General features: G+C 56.3%; 1 protein-coding gene across 1 annotated transcript; it reads right to left on the reverse strand.

The window, feature by feature from the left end:
* Nucleotides 1–979: 979 nt before the first annotated feature.
* On the reverse strand, nucleotides 980–16,103 carry URM1 (ubiquitin related modifier 1). Its single transcript, XM_045771171.2, has 5 exons — nucleotides 16,021–16,103; nucleotides 11,857–11,927; nucleotides 3,742–3,823; nucleotides 2,370–2,418; nucleotides 980–2,038 (listed from the first exon to the last, which is right to left on the reverse strand). The coding sequence occupies exons 1-5, from the start codon at nucleotides 16,053–16,055 to the stop codon at nucleotides 1,970–1,972; spliced, it is 306 nt and encodes a 101-aa protein (XP_045627127.1). The 5' UTR covers nucleotides 16,056–16,103; the 3' UTR covers nucleotides 980–1,969.
* Between the last annotated feature and the right edge of the window lie 66 nt (nucleotides 16,104–16,169).

Raw genomic sequence — 16,169 nt, forward strand, 5'->3', positions numbered from 1 at the left:
AGCATTAATTGGGGTGCCCTGGCAGAAGGGATATCCTGAATCTACTCTCCCTCTTCCCAGTGCAGGCGGGAAAGGAATTCTATCGTCCAGTTTCCAGGACTTGGAATCCCAGGCGGGACAATGGGCCACTCCAGTGGGGCTGGAGGCAAGGAGGGACCTCCAGGTTACAGGAATCAGTGAGATGGTAGGGGGCCATTTCAAATCCCTTGCTCTGTTCCCTAACATGGAGACCCTGACCTCAGCACCTAGTTCGCGTTGGTCATACAGCCTTTCTAGACGGCACTTGGACCCCAACACTGGCCTTAATTTGCACTCCAGCTCCTACCCATAACCCCAACATGGCTGGCCCCCACCTACACATACCCAGAGGGTCTCTACCTGCAGACTGCTGGAGAGAAGCCCAGAAGCCACGGGTCGTGTGTCCTCTAGGCCTTGAGAATGATGTGCACACACGTCCCCTCACCCCCAACACTGCTGAGACAACCATCTGGCACTTTCAACTCCACAGGAGAGGTGTTCCACCTTAAACTACTGACATTTAATGAAAAGCAATGTTTTGGGTGGGATGAGGTTAATGCCCTAATTTTCTGGTTGTTGTTGTTGAGGTTCTCCCCCCAGTGAAGCTGCTTCTTCAGGTCATGGGAAGGGAGGTTCAGCAGTTTGACAGGCCACCCCCATTCTGGTTTCTGGGGCTGCGGGCTGTGGCTGGTGGGACAAAGCCTGGCCTTGGACAAGTAGAGAAGTGTCCTGGGACCCAGACTGGTCAGCAGGGATGGCCTCCGTCTTCTCCAGACGGGCCCTATCAGACCACTCTCTCCCAGACAGTCTGTGTAGTCTGGGTTTTAACCCCTGCCCTCTTTTTGGGTGAAGGGCAGCTCTGAAAGCCCTAGGCTGAGGGCAGAGAGGTTGGACCAGGGACCATGGCTGGGGGGGGATGGGGGGTGCCACTGGTTTCTAAGGATGAAGCTCCAGGCAAAGCTAGTAAACAACCTCGTATTTTATTTGCCCAAGGCCAGCTGTTGCAGGCACTGAGGCCCCAAGACTTCCAGAAGGGATGGAGGGAGGAGGGGGCCTGCCTACCAGGTGCTGCCTGCCCCAATCCTGCTTCCTACAGGAGGTGGGAATGGAGATAGAGTCTACATTTGTGCCGTCACGTATCACGCCTGCTTTCAGATACTCATAAATATTCAGTTGCTGTTGAGGAGGAAACTGAGGCACTCCGACCCCCAGGCCTCTATGTGCCAGTCCAAGCTTTTTCCTGCTCCTCTCTCTCTCTCCAGAATGAGCTGCAGGCAGCCTTTTGCTGGGGGAGGGTCTTAGAAGCCCATCTGGTGGCCTGTGGGGGGGAAGGCCTGCCAGGGTCAAGGGCTGGGGATGGGGGAGCAGGAGGAGGGGTGTGGTTGGAAGAGCAGCTGCTGGGAGGGGGAGTCAGCACTGAATAGGGGACCCCAGCTGGGGTTCCATAATGATATCAGTGGGGGACAGCCAGAGCCCTCTGCTGTCTAGATGGGGAAACTGAGGCAGAGACGCCTCCCATCTTGGAGAAGGGAGGGGCCTCCTATCAGCTATTCCGGTCCATTCATCTTCTCCGTGAAGACACTACAGCCCAGGAGCTGGAGTGCCTCGTCAGTGGTCACTCGGTGTTTAGACTGAGACACAAGGAGTGGAAGGCAGCTGGGTCACCTGGCCAGGGAGCCCCCTCCTGTTGTGACAAAACAGAGGGGCACCCTCCCCCACCTCAGTTGCTGGGGAGGGAGGCAGAGCTGAGCCTGCCCACCCCCACTCACGTGCCTGAGAAAGGCTCATTTTTAGCACCTGGCCTCTTTTCCCTGCCTGGAGGGAGCTTGGGGGACAGAGCAGGGAAGAAAGCGGCCAAGTGGGACAGGGAGACCTGGAAGCAGGGCCCCAGGGGATGTCTGATCGCGCTCTTCTCCCCACCCCAAGGGAGCCCAGGCACAGAGGGGGGCCCTCAGCCGCCATGCAGCGTGGATATGAAGAGGACGCTGTCCTGGTCCTGCAGCTGGTAGTCGAGCTCACCCTGGTCCAGGGGAGAAAGGAGGAGACCATCAGGGGCTTCACCCCAGCTGTCGGGACGGGAGGAGGGGGCCTGGCCGCTTTGGGAGAGAAGGATAAAATCTACCAGAAAAATGGGTGCCCTGCACATTAACCTGCAAATCTTCAGGAGGGAGGAGAGAGCACCACTGCCCCTGCTACCCATTCCTTCCTCCCTGGGGTGGGAGACTTGAGTGGCCCCAGTTTGGAGGCCAAGTGGGACAGGTGCCTAGCCAGCCACCCCCGCTGGGCCTGATGAGATCCCAAGGCTGTGCTGGGGAAGCAGTGAGGGGAAGGACGTCTCCCGAGGTACTGACCAGCAGTTCCCAGTCCGCATCGTTAACCAGCACCAGAATTCCTGGCCGCCTGTGGGAAAGAGGGTGTAAGGAGCAGGGAGCGAAGGGCAGGAGGCGGCGGCAGCAGGGGGGTAGAGAGGCTGAGGCCCCGGGGCTGGAGGACAATGTGGTGGGAGCGTTCCCTCCCAAGATTCTGATTATAAAGCACCCAGGCAGTGAAGGGGACACTGAGTCTAAAGGAAACCAGGCCAGACAGTTGTAGCCTTTGGGATGATAGGAAAAATGGGTACAAATTCCAGCACCACCTCCCGGACCTCAGGCAACTCATCTCCTTTCTCCAAGCATCAGCTTCCTTGTTCAAAAATGGCACAAATGACGCAGCCGTCCTCCTGGTCTGTGCCAGGATGAGCCGGGACGATGCGTGTCAGGCGCCTGCCTGCCTGTGTCTATGCCAGTAACCACGGGCACAGCTTACTTTTCCAGGGGTCTCACCTCACTCTCCCGGGCCTCCCACAGGCCCATCCTGGAGAGGAGGCTATCTTGGCTCTTCAGAACCAGGGAAGGCTGCCCGGGGCCTCAAGCACCCACACGCCCGAGAGCAGCCCTGCCTGCTGTCAGATAGGGGAGGCTGACATCTGGACAGGTACCTGCCTGGCCCCTGCTGGCAGCAGCTCAAGGAGCACTACTGTCCTTGGGAAGTGGCCTCCGTGACCGCTGGACCATGACCTGAGCCAGGGCTTGAACAGCAGCCTTAGCCCCCAGGGCCTGCTGGTGACCTCTGCTGCAAGGGGATGACGACTAGGTCCCACACATGCCTTGCCCACCTCTCTTACACATCGGGCCGCCTTCTTGTAGAAGCAGAGTGACTTCTTGGCACATGGAGCATGGCTCTTTTCCCAGGAGGCCGGGCTAGGTCTGGGACAGGTCCAGAAGCTCTGGGCTAGGGGCAGGGGTGAGCTCACCCTAGTGAGCATGCACGTGCACGTGTGTGTGTGTGTGTGTGTGTGCACGTGCGCACCTGCCTGTGTACACAGGGGCACAGTGACTCCCTGGAGTTCTAGACCTGTGCCCGCCAGCACGGTATCGATGAGGCACTGATGACGTTTCTAGGGCTCAACAGACTCATGTGCTTAGGAGCTACGACACGGGACAGCACAGAACACCCAACGTTTCCATCACCACAGAAAGTTCTACAGGACAACCACAGTCCCAGATTGTTGAGGGATGAAAGGGTACTTCCTGTATGGAGAGAGTAGCTGAGGCCCAAAGACGGAGGGAGGATAAAGGGGAGAACAGGACCCCGAGAAGGCTGCGGGTGAACCCAAGGACAAGGGCTCAAAGCTCCTTCCCCCGCCCCGCCTGCCCTCCTCAGGGAGGGAAGAAAGGGACTCACACGCTGTCTCCCTGGATGAACAACTCTGGCCGCTCTTTCAGCAAATTCTTCTTGATCCAGACAAGGAGGTTCCGGATGTCCCCTAGAGAGGAAGGCACAGAACAAGTTCTTGTCAACCCCCCACGATTTCCGGCCCTCAGAGCCTTGCCTGGATCAGAAGGAAGTGAACACGGGGCTCAGGGGACCTCTTTAGACCAGGCTCTTGTGGCCCCTGGACTTACAGATTCCCAAGGTGAGGAAGGGGGTTAGGGGGCCGGCGCTCTGCCAGAGAGTCCTTCGGAGCAAGGGGTACCGCTCAAGGCTTAAAGAGGTGAGGGGGCCTCAAGACAGACAGGCCCCCTTCTGAAGGGCCCTGAAGGACCCCCTCCACCCTTCTCTGTCCAGCCAGTCCCAGAGGAGGAGGACTCAGCTTTGCTCTCTGAGGGGTCTGCATATATTTCCCTTTGTGAGGGAAGAAAAACAATTGCTGAGCCGATAACATCAGTTAATTTCCTCTGGCAGACGGAGAGAAGGATCCTTCACCAGCCAGAGCCGCTGACACATCGCTGCCCTGCTACCCCCACCTTCACAGAGCCCCCCAGGCTGGGGACCGCCACCCTGAAGAGGCAAGAGCTTCAGGATCGAAAGGGCCTCTCCTGCTCAGCTTGGACACTGAGATCTGTCACTCTGGGGTCCTGGGACAGCCACTGAGCTCTGTGCACACCATGTGGAGGCTGAGAGCCACCTGGCCCTGGATCACCTCTCCTTTCCTAGGAACAGGGTCCCAGGCCACAGCACACTGAAATCTGGCTCCATAAACTTCTCAAAGCCTATGGCTTTCACCTGTCCACTCCCCCAACAGATGGTCTCCTGAGGCTGCGGGAGTTCCTTCTCTCCCCAAGACCATTTGAGGACTGAAGGCCCTGGGGAGACAGCTAGTCTCCGGGAAGCTGGTAGGGCTTGGGGCTAGCCACCTCCATCCTGACTTAGTCACCGAGGGGTCTGCCGTCCTGGACCCACGCCTGAGCAGAGCTCAGGGCCGAAGCTGGAGAAAAGTCCAGGCAGCACCTTGGTTTCTCTGTGCAAAGTGACAGCCTTGATCTGCGGGTGAGGGAAAGGCTGCTTGGACAAGAAGCCCCGCTCTGCCCCAGTCTTGGCCCAGCAGCATGTCTCCATCACAGAACGAGCCTCGGGCAGGGTTTTCAGGCATTCTCCCTGACCTGCATGCCACACTCCTGAAGGGCAAGCAGGCTGCACCCGGGATGGACCCGTTCCCTCTGCTCCATGCCAACTTCCGTGGATCGTCCGCCAGCAGAGCACGGGGCCATGGGCAAAGCGTCCAAGACCTGAGGCTGCCGCCTTTCAGTTGTAATTCTTGCTTTTAAACAAAGCAGACTGGCGTCCGCACGGTTCCTAGAGCAGGCAGGGGATGCGGAGTGTAGCCTCCGACTAGCTGCAGTCCATTTGGACTCCCGGCTGGGCTCCCCCCCCCCCCGAGGCCTGGCTCCCGAGGTTCCCCCTAGGCCTCCATCTTGGCCCTGTCTGGTGGGCCGCCAGCCCATACATCTTGCGGCCGCTCGATACAGCCGCTGGGGTCTGACACATCCATCAGCCAGCGTGGCAGGCGGGGCTGTGCCTGTGTGTGTGGAGGAGCTGAGAGGCACTGGGCAGTGCCTGGCCCGAGGTCCACCGGCTGCACCTCCACAGTCCCGGTTGGCCTGTACAGAACCGGGACCCAGTCGGGGCAAGGGCCCAGACTCCCTCCAAGAGGAGGGGGCTTCTGCTCCACTCGAGATAGGCTGGGGGGAGGGGGAGGGCTAGTGGTCATGTCGGGGTCGTCCAAGTGATGGCACCATCATGGAGTCCCAAAGGGGTGGACGGGGGGTGAGTCTGCTGTCGGTTCGGGCTCATTTATCATGATGCTCCTCTTAGCGGAGGTCACTCCCGCCCTCCTCCGTGCCCCCCAGGCCTGCCCACATTCTTGATAGCCTGTTTCCATGGTGAGGTCGCCGTATTGTTCCCCCATGCCTGGATTTGGGGGTGGGGAGAGGTGGGACTTGCTGCTCCCTTCGCGGGGAGGCCTTGCAAGGGCCACTCGGCCTGGCCTGAAACACCCCCCCCCGGGGACATCTTGCTAGGCTTGCTAAGGCCCAGACAATATGCAAATAGCTCCAAGCCAGATGGTCGGCTTCCAAAGGCGCCCAGGGGAGGAGGACGGGTTAAGCAGAGTCAGGGACTGGTGTCTCTGGGGAATCTCCCGCTCACCTTCCCCCTCCAGGTCCTCCTGCCTTCCCACTTCCACGGAGGGTGGTTTCTTTCCTGGGATCCCATGCAGTCATTCACAAGACAAATATTTATTGAGCAACTGCTACGTGCCAGGTGCTAGGAAGACGGTGGACACAGAGCGCACCCTCAGGGAGTTAACAGGCCAGCAGGGGAGATGGGCACACTGACGGAATTAGTTGCAATAAATGCTATCTTCTTAGTGTGGGGGCAGGAAACCTTTTCTGAGATGTTCCCGTTGATGCTGAGGCCTGAAGGATGAGTAGGGCAGGATGGGGAAGCGCCCCAGGCAGAAGAAGGAACATATACGAAGACCTGAGGCAAGATGGAATTGGCAGGTTCAAGGTGATAGAACAGAGAAGACAAGATCAGCAGGAGAGGAAGCCAGACCATGCAGGGGCCTTGAGACGGTTCTGCTCTGGAAGAGGCCTCTTCCTCCTCGCAAACCCCAGGTGTGCTCCGTGGGTACAGAACCCACGCTGTCAGGGCCTGTGCTCCATGTTTCTCTGGTGACGCGCAGTACCAAGATCAGCTCAAATACACGGCACCACTGTTATGAACCGCAGTGTGTCCTGAGGACCCGGCGGTGGCCCAGACCACACGGCAGAGTCTTGCACACAGAACCTGCCCGAGATGTTTGCTGACATGTGGACAGCTGCAGAGGCGGGAGGAGAGGCTGAGAACGGAGACAGTCCTGGTTCTGAGTTTGAGCCATTACGTCCTGGTCCTATGACTCTCCGAGCCTCGGCTTCCTTCCTTGGGAAGTGGGAATGGTAAGAACACCCCATAGGGCTGTCGTGAGGACCGAATGAGACGATGCATGTGAAGCTTCTGGCACATCTGTGCCATGATCGTGCTGTGATCCAGAGGGAAACCCGGTACCCTCTGCCTTCTCCCAACGTCCCGAGCTTCTGCCTGCTCTGCTCAGGCCCCGGCCCCCTGGGGACAGCCTGGTGGGTAGAGTACAATCCAGCACTCATGGGGTAACGCTGGGACTGGCTGGGGCTTTCTGGGGGACCTATGACCTTGCCATCAGAAGCGCGAGAGGCAATGAGGGGATGGGGGGGACTGGGAAGGGTGAGGGGGCCCCAGACACTGGCCTTCCTCCATTTTATTTTATTATTTGTAAAAATCGTTTTGTTTCTTTTTTAAAGTAACCTCTATACCCAACGTGAGCTTGAACTCACGACCACAAGATCAAGAGTTCGATGCTCTGCTGACTGAGCCAGCCAGGTGCCCTCTTCCCTCCACTTCAGATGTTCAGAACCCTTGCGTGCTTCCAAGACAACCCAGGTGGAAGGACTCACGTTCTGAGGCTGTGGGGGCCAGGATGCTGGCGCTGGGTGAGCACCTGATACCAGGTCTCCAGTGAGGAAGCCTGGCCCGCACATTTGGGGAAGAGCAGGAGTGGGGGCTGCTGCTCTGGGGCAGTGTGGTTAAGAGTTGGGGTTCTGGAGCCGGGAGACCCTGGGCTGCTGCTAGATGCCCTGGGCAGGAAGTCACCTCGCCTCTCAGTCTCAGTGTCAGCCTCTGACAAATGGGGACAGCAATCCAAACCCCAAAGCACTGCTGTGAGCGTTCAGGCATAAGGTAGCAGCAGGCCCTGGGGAGTGTCCAACACCCAGGACAATGTCTATTTGCCCACAGCGACTCAGGGCTCCTTCTCCTCTTGGCTGCCAGATCCCGTTCCTGCAGGCTGCCGGCAAAGGGGCACCATGCACACGAATCTTAGCACCTACGAAAGCTCGCCCCAGTGCACTGTCCTTGTCTGGGGACACGGACCATCCACTGTGGCAGGGTCCCTCCACTGGTGTCCACCCTAGCTTCTTGGGCTGAAAGAGAACAATCCCAAGGTCTGATCTGATAATGAACCCCAACTCCAACAGACCCACATCCAGCCTCTCTTTGATCACCTCCAGGAAGAACTTTTCTCCTAACCAGAAGTCTGTCTTCCTGACACTCCCCTCAAGAAGCCTGGTTGGTCCATGGGGCCCACACCAACAAAAGCAGCCCCTCTTCCCCACGCCACTGAGATCTGGGAGAGCTGGATCCCCTAAGTCTTCTCCTCCATAAGGTTAAACCGCTCCAGTTCCCACCAAGTCCACCAGGCTCCAGGCTCTTCTGGGAGCCCACCCCAGGCCTTAGTTGAAAAGGGAGAAGAAAGAGCAGGGATGGGGGGAGTAAAGGAGAAGAGAGGGTAGAGGGAACATCAGAGGGTCCATTTACAAGTGAATGGGGGTAAGAATGGAGCAGTTTGTGGGCTAAACTGGCCTCAGAAGGAGGTTTACAGATGTGCAGGGGACGCTCCTCATTGTTTAATTAAGCAGAAAGTGGATCTTTTCAAAAGCAATTTTGCACAGGGACTGGGAGGGGTTGGGGGAGAGGAGGGCGGTGGGGAGGGGATCAGCAAACAGGCCCCAGAGCAGAGAAAGGAACAGCTGGCCCCAGAGAGGCTGTGAAATGCATGCTAAGCAGTTTAAAGCGCCAGGAGCTCCCCTCCAGCTCCCTGGCCGGCCACCCTGTAATACAAAGGCAGGGCAGAGGAAGAGGGGCAGGGATAGGTGAGGCCTAGTGTCTCGTCCTGGGGACCAGGGCAGGTAAGGCCCACATGGGGACAGTCTGTCTCCCCTGACATTTTGGGTTTGCTCCAGGCCACTGACCAACCACGGGCTGGGGGCCCTGCGTTGAAGAGACCCTTGATGCATAAAAGCCAGCCCCCAGTGGCCACAGTGTCCCAAACCGATGGCGCCCACCCACCCCTGCCAATCAAGGAGATGGCCTGTTCCACAGAGATGGCTGTTAGTACGGCCCCCTCGATAAGCATACTTCTCACCAACCACACATCCTGATGCCCAGAACTGTGTGCTCAGATCTGGAAGCAACTTTGCCAAACTGTGGATGTCCAGTGGGTAACCAGCTCAATAAATACTAAATCTAGCCCAACCTCCCACTTCACAGATGGGAAAAAAGAGGCCCACGGAAGTAAATGATCTGCAAACGTGTACTGCCAGGACTCCTCTTGCAGGCTCACCCCCTTTGGCCTTGCCCATTCTCTTTTCCCAAGTTGGCTGGGTTGGAAGCTCTCCCCTGGCCCGGGACCCAGGGCCCTGGAGTCCCCTTGTTTGTGAGACTTGTCACAATCCATAATCTTATGGTTGCTATTTTCTCTGCTGGAGTCTCCAAGACCTGCTTGGCCAAGTGGCAGCCCCTGGGCTGGGAAGGCTGCCAGTCGACAGAGCTGGGCACGGGCTGGGGGGAAGAGTGAGACTCTGCCGGCGGCACCCGCTGGGCTCCTGTGTGCCAGGGTAATGCCTGGCAGCTGCCAGCAGGCTCTGTGGCTGCGGTGTGACCTACGCCTCTGGGTGCAGCAGGGCAAAAATGGGAACCAGAGGTGGAGATCCATAGCCAAAGGCCCAAAGACTGAGTCAAGGGGCCATTTCAGCTTCTCTCCCCTGCTTGCTTTTCTGCCATCCCAGAGAGGGGAGGGTAGGCCCCATCTACCTGCTAAGCAGTGGATGGAGGATGAGAGATCAAATACCCGGGTCTTAGCCCCGCCTCCCTACTTAGACAACTCTGGACAGGTCACCGTCTCTCTCTCTCTCTGAGGTTTGGTTTCCTAATATCTACTGCGGTCCTTACAAAAATCAAAGTAAGTGGCTGTTGAAGGCATGAATGAATGAATGAATGAATGAATGAATGAATGAATGAATGAAAAGTGTAGAAACCAGAACATATACTGCAGGTGTGAGATGGCATGTGACTCAGGGAGTTTGTGGCACCATGCAAGGACTTTGGAGACCCTGAAGTCTGGTTCTAAATCCCAGCTCTGCCATTTAAATAATCATATGGTGTGGACCAAGACCCTTGACATCTCTGAGTTGGGGTTTCCAGTTTTTAAAATCGGAATAATAATGGCAGCTACCACCTAAGAATTTGTGACAATTATTTGCACAACCAACCGGGGTTGTGCCTACCACACCAAACTCAGCCTGTGGTCTTCATCACACTGGCCTTTCTTCAGTACCTGGACCACCCTGAGGCATCTGACCAAGAGGCCCTCACAAGAGCTACCCCCTCCGCCTGGAATGGGCCCCCTGCACCTCTGCTCTCCCTCCCAACTTACCAGGCCGGCTGCTTTTTTACCCTTCAGGCCTTCACCTCAAAGTCATCTCCTTAGAGGCCTTCCCGTCCCACGCGCTCTCCTTCAGAGCACCCGTTTGCTCCCCTCGTGCCAATACCCACCACTGTCCAGTTTACATTAGGTGTTTGCTGGTTTGCTGCCTGCTTCCACTTCCGCTACTCTCCACGTAGGGCAAGAACCGCATCTGTCGTGCTCGCCACCAAACGCCCAGCAACTAGTACAGTGCCTCATACAAAGGAGGCACGAGAACCAGACGAGCCAACCACAACCACAGAGTGAGTACTTCCAGCTCCGGCACAGGGTAACCATTCGGCCAACGGACGAATGAGGGGGACTGGAATCACTAACCCTGTGGACGCCCGTGCCACGTTGACGCAGGACAAGTGAATCACAGCTCAGGAGACTTTACTGACTTCCCGGCCAGGTCTTTAAGGCTGCATCTTTGAGAGGCTTCTTCTGAGAGCCCCTTGTTCCCTCCCCAGGCTGTGTGGCTATCTGTCAAACTAAGAAACAGTCACCTTTATCTTCCTGGGTCTTCCCCCCACTGGGGCCGCACACTGTCCCCCAGTCCTGACATTTCACCCCAGCTTCACGGCCACTTCCAGTTCCAGGATGGCAGCGTCCTGTGCTTTGGTGAATGTCCCCTGCCTGGGAATGCGGCACACAGACCCACCCTATGCCACTGCTCTCCAACCTAAGGGAGGGTCACAGCCAGCCTTGGCAGCCGGTGAATTTGGGCAATTGTTTGATTCCCAGCAGATGTGTCCAGTTCCAGAAGAACCCTGTCAGACTTCACGACCATTTCTCAACTGAGCACTTCCATGAACCCCAGTCCCCTGCCTCCTCCTAGGATTAATTCCACCACCCCCCCCGCCCCCGCCGACCCGAAGTAGATGGGCTCCCATTCCTGAGCGCTCTGCTCCTGTGAGGACCCACTGCTAGGGCGGCAGAGCACCTCTGGGGTTGTGATGCCAGGGCCCCTGCCTCAAGCTATACTGGTATTTGTGCAGTTGGATTCCCACAAGTTACCTCTTCTCCCCTCCCCCCAGTGTGAAGGCAGGGACTGGCTCATATTTGCGTGTCTCCTCGGTGCCTGGTACGTGGTTTGCCAGTATGTACTTGTGAGCACGAGGTGCTCAGTATGTACTTGTTAGAGGAAGATGAACGAGTACTTGAATGGACAAACGAAAAAACCTCACTGGTTCCCTTAGTCAACCTCCCCCATCCTTTCTGGCTGGATGCTGTCCGCCTCACCTAAATCCTCGCACCATGTGAGCCCTTCCACACTGCTCCCTTCTTGATGAAGGTGACCCCCTTCACGAGGACCCCTCCCTGCTGCCATCGAGTAACAAGGGAGATGCATGCTACAGCTTTTCGCACACAGGGACTTCCGTCCCTACCTCCCATGCAAGAGCACTAAAGCTCAGAGAGGGGAGGCCCCTGGCCTGAGGTTCTAAGGAGATGCAAACTCCAGTCTGTCTGAATACAGAACCCACATCTGTAAGGACGAAGCCACGCTACCTCCCTCCTGCCACGCTGGCTCATCGCAGAGAGCATGGGGGGGAAGGGCACTGGGGTGATGTCTCTTCCTTACTCTTCTCCCTCCCACTGGCCAGGGAAATCCTCCCCGGGCCCTCCTGAACAGGGCTGAGTGACCCCTTAGACTCCTGCTCCACGGCCCCCGGAGAGGGGCTCGGAAAGCGCATACTCACAGGGCTCCTCCCGTCCAGGTAAGGTGACCTGATGTTTCTTTATGCCGTCGAAAAGGAGCTCCGCACCGCCTCTGCAAAGGAGAGCCAGAGAAAGAGCCGGGTGAGCTCCTGAGGAAGCTGAGCCGACTGAAAACTGAGGAGGGGGCTGACACTAGAAGCCCAAGAGATGCACAGACCAAGGCTCAGGGGCAGCTCGAGTACCACCAGTATGTGACTGACTCTCAAACGTGACTCCCTGATGTGGTCAGGTAGGATGTCAATAATTTCTACCGTGACCAGGCACCCACATTGGCAGACTCTCATTTTTACTCCTCTGCTTTCTCAAGAGGCAGATCAGCACGTGGGTTCAGAGCACAAGCCTGGGAGCCCACACTCTCCCTCTGCCTGATGCCCAGATCTTGGGCACGTGACTTCATGTTCTCAAGCCTCGATCTCTTTCCATCTACACAAGTGTTGCGATGCCACCATCGGACGCGATGGAGACCCTGTGTGTTGAGGGGTTTCCTCTGGCCAGGGGAGGGTCTGAAATGCCCCTGCTTGTGCCACTCCCTGATGCCACTCCACCGCCGTGCTGGAGGCTGAGACGCCACTGGGCTTAGCAATAACTTTGCCATTTACAAGAACACCCTTCATCTCATTTCATCCACAGGGCATCCCAGGTAAGGAGGAAGGGAGGCAAACAATATTAGTTCCATACGATGGAGAAAACTGAGGCCTGGAGCGGTTAAGTGACTTGCCCAAGGTCACACAGGCAGCGGCTGAAGCAGGATCTAAATTTCAGCTGGTTTCTGCTCAGCCCCGACAACCTTGGCAGAAAGAAAACAAGACTCCCCAAAGGCCAGAAAGCCCCTTGAAGGCAGATCTTGGTTCAATTCTGTGCGCCAGCACCTGGCCAAGGGGAAGCTGGGACAGCAGAGATGTGTGGAGCCAAGTCCAGAAGCTGGGGCTTATGATGCAGACACCAGGGCTCTTTCAATGCCCCATAGTGCTTCTTGCTCTGGGTCTCCTGATTCCCATCTCAGACTTCACGTGGATCTTAACTGAGAAGGCCTTAACAGACTTTTGATGGATGTGACACTTCCCACCCCACCACCCTTTCCCAATTTCAGAGAACAGAGATGTCCTGAGACAGTCCACTGGGAGGCAAAGGCAAGGCAAGCATTGTCATGGGGGAAACATGGGGCGACTGTCATCCAAACAAGGTCACGCTTTGTTGATGCAGAAATGTGGAGGGGGAGAGGAGGCCCATCTGTGGCCGCGCGCAGGGCCATTTCAGCTGCAAGCCTGCACAGAGCCTCCATTTATCCCCTTCCAAGAGCCTCGTTCTCTCCTGGGTGGGGGCTGGCACATGCAGCAGCTGGGGTGGGGGAGGGTGACAGGCAAGGGGCTCAGGAGTTGGGGGTCAGAGAAGAGGGGTGGGAACTGGAGGCACTGGGACCCAGGCAAACAACCAAGAGTGGCCAAACCTGGTGGTGCCAGGCTCAGAGGCCAAGGCTGTTTTTCCCCTCGCAAGCAGAGAAAGGGAGAAGCAGCCTTGCTCAGAGTGACCTGTCACCACTGGATTCACTGGCCCCCCAAGGGAGGGGTTGGCATTTCTACTGCCAGCACATCTGGAGGGGAGGAAGGTGAACGCCCAGCCTCTGGAGAGATTCAGGGAGGCGGGCAAGGGGCCTGTTTTGGTTCCAGCAGAGAACCAAAGACAGACATTCTCATGTCCTACAGGGTCCGACGTTCAAACTCAGTTAAGGAGTTCCATCCTTCATCTTCCCTTCACCCCTAATTCCTGATGGCAGTGTTTGTTTGTACCAGTGGCAAGTACAGACGATCCCCAAACTGCCCTCACTGTTTCTAACTTATCTCCATCAGCTCATCTCATGTATTTTTTGTTTTGTGTATTTATTTCCCTTCTACTGCTAGAGTACAAGCTCTGCCTACAACAGGGTCTGACACACAGCAGGTCCTCAAGAAATATTTGCCAAGTGAATGAAAATGCCCATGTCTCCTTCTCTGACCTCAGTGGCACTACCTCCCTTTGCCAATACCTACCAGTCTCAGGAAGAAGGGAAGGGGTGAGGGAGAGGGAGTCTCACATCTGGGCCCCAGGGACGCACAACACATCTCTACCGCATACTTGAATCTGGTGTGACCTGAGAAAACGCGCTGCTAAGGACAGTTCAGGGGGCAAGACGAAGGACGGCAGAACTGGTTCCTGACAAGAGAGTGAAAGGTATGAGGGGTCTTCTAGAGAGTCTATCAAAGCTGGTGGGACTGACAGGACCACATCTGCTCAGGGGAAAGAGGCAAAACCCTAACTGGACTCTTCAAGGGCCAGAGTGTCACTCAAGGGACAGGAGGGAGAGAATGATGGGCAAGGCGGTTTCTTTGCAAATCGGCTCAGATTCACAGTGGGGGGTGAAGGAAGTCCAGTAAGAAATGTAGATAAAGAAAGAGAAGCCAGGGAAGAAAACACGCACTGAGACAAAGAGAGAAGGAATCTGGGTTTGGCATACATCTTAGACATTCTTGCTTCCTGAGAAACTGCCATTCTCATGGGACACTGTGGTGGTGAGAGGAGGTGTCAGGAGATGGGGAGACAGGGGAGGAATGTTGTGGGGCTCATTCTTGCTCTTGAGGGTGACGAAGGCTGAACCTAGAGATGTTTCGACTAGAAAAGGGGTAATTAAGTTAGTCCGTCAGCTCAGGAAGGCAGGGACCATATCTTCCTCATAGTAGGACTCCCCACTGGAGCCAGCACGGTACCCGGCAGACAGACATTCCTGATGAACAAATATCATGTCTGACTCAGTAAGAGTGAAAGGTAAGCTGACTGCAGAGAAACCTGAACACCGGCAGTCTGCAGCTTTTCCCTTTTCAGCTCTGCTGAAGCCTGTCAAGACAGCAGGGATCCTCCTAGAACCTCCAAGCTATGGGGGGGTGGGGGGGTGTATAGCTGAGCCAAGGGTCAGTGAAGCAAAATAGTCAGGAGGCCAGACCAGTATCGTTCTAATTGGACCCATGGGGCCAGACAATATTGTCAATTAAAGCGCAGTTAACATTCATGAGACTACCCCCTTATTCTAACGGACAGAAACACTGAACACTGGAGGACACGGACAGAGTTCTATTTATCTTTGTATCCTCAGTGCCTGGCTCACTGCCTGGCACATGATAGGCACTCAATAAATGGCTACTGAATGGACTATCCAATGAAGGGAAAACATGAAAGAAACTGGGGGCATCCAATGGAAGGAAAGGCATTTATGGGTAGAGGTTTTAGATCACCGTTTCAGACTTTCCCTTTCATATAAGCCTTGGCTTGTTTATCTTCACACACCCGCACACACATATCTAGTCCCGGCTTTTCCCATGTGACTCCAAATTATTCCACCCATCCCTTGGGTCTCAGTGTCTTTGCCTTTTCTCCAGCTCTGAAATCACATGACAAACCTGTTTGTAGGGGACAGAAGATAGCGGCTTGAGGAGACTTCCTCCCTGATCTGGGTTTCTTCAGCTATTGGTGTGTGTGCCCCAACCCTGCTCCTCTTGTCTTGTGCATGCTGTCCTGTCAACTTAGTCTCCTCCACTGTGCTATTTATTTATCTCCGTATCTCCACCTGACTCAAGATCTGCAGAAAGCAATCAGCAAGTTTACTGAAGGTCCTGAAAGGGCTTCAGGTCTGTTTAACACTCCCAAATCTTGGGAAAGAGACGGAGTCCCGTCTTGGCTACACATCCCATGAGAAACAAGGCTCCAGGAACCGTGTAAGCGGAAACTGCTGACCGAAGGAAGAAATTTGGAGGTGAAGGGTGGTCCTTGTCGGTTCTAGGAGCTCAGGTGCCAGACGCACGGGCCTGGTCGAAAACGGGATTAGCAAGGAGGCCGCTAGCTAACTGTCACGTCTCTTAGGTCCGGCGGGGCACAGGGCACTGAAGACTGCCCAGAGGGCACCTCCACGCCTGGGCTTGCGCCTCTATTCCCGGACATACGGCCTCGTCGCCAAGGGAGACCGAGCCTCTCAGACTCTCCGAGGCGGGTGGCGTAGCTCTGGGAAGGCGCCAGACGCCTCGGCGATTCGGTCGTGTTGGGGCCCAAAGCAGAGGGAGGGGAGTTCCGGGCCCGACGACTTCAATCTATCCCCACGGCGCCCCAGCTCTGTGACTCACCCGAACTCCACCTCCACTGACAAGGGCGCTGCCATGTTGAGGAAGCCGAGCTTACAGGAAATTCCCTACAGCTTCCGGCGTTCCCGCCCCACTTCCGGTCGCCGCGGACGGAAGAGGCGGAACCCAGGGAGCCATCCTCCGCAGCTATT

The sequence above is a fragment of the Ursus americanus genome, chromosome 18 (genome assembly GCF_024610735.1).
Source record: "Ursus americanus isolate L20-20 chromosome 18, mUrsAme1.1.p, whole genome shotgun sequence".
Classification (NCBI taxonomy): domain Eukaryota; kingdom Metazoa; phylum Chordata; class Mammalia; order Carnivora; family Ursidae; genus Ursus; species Ursus americanus.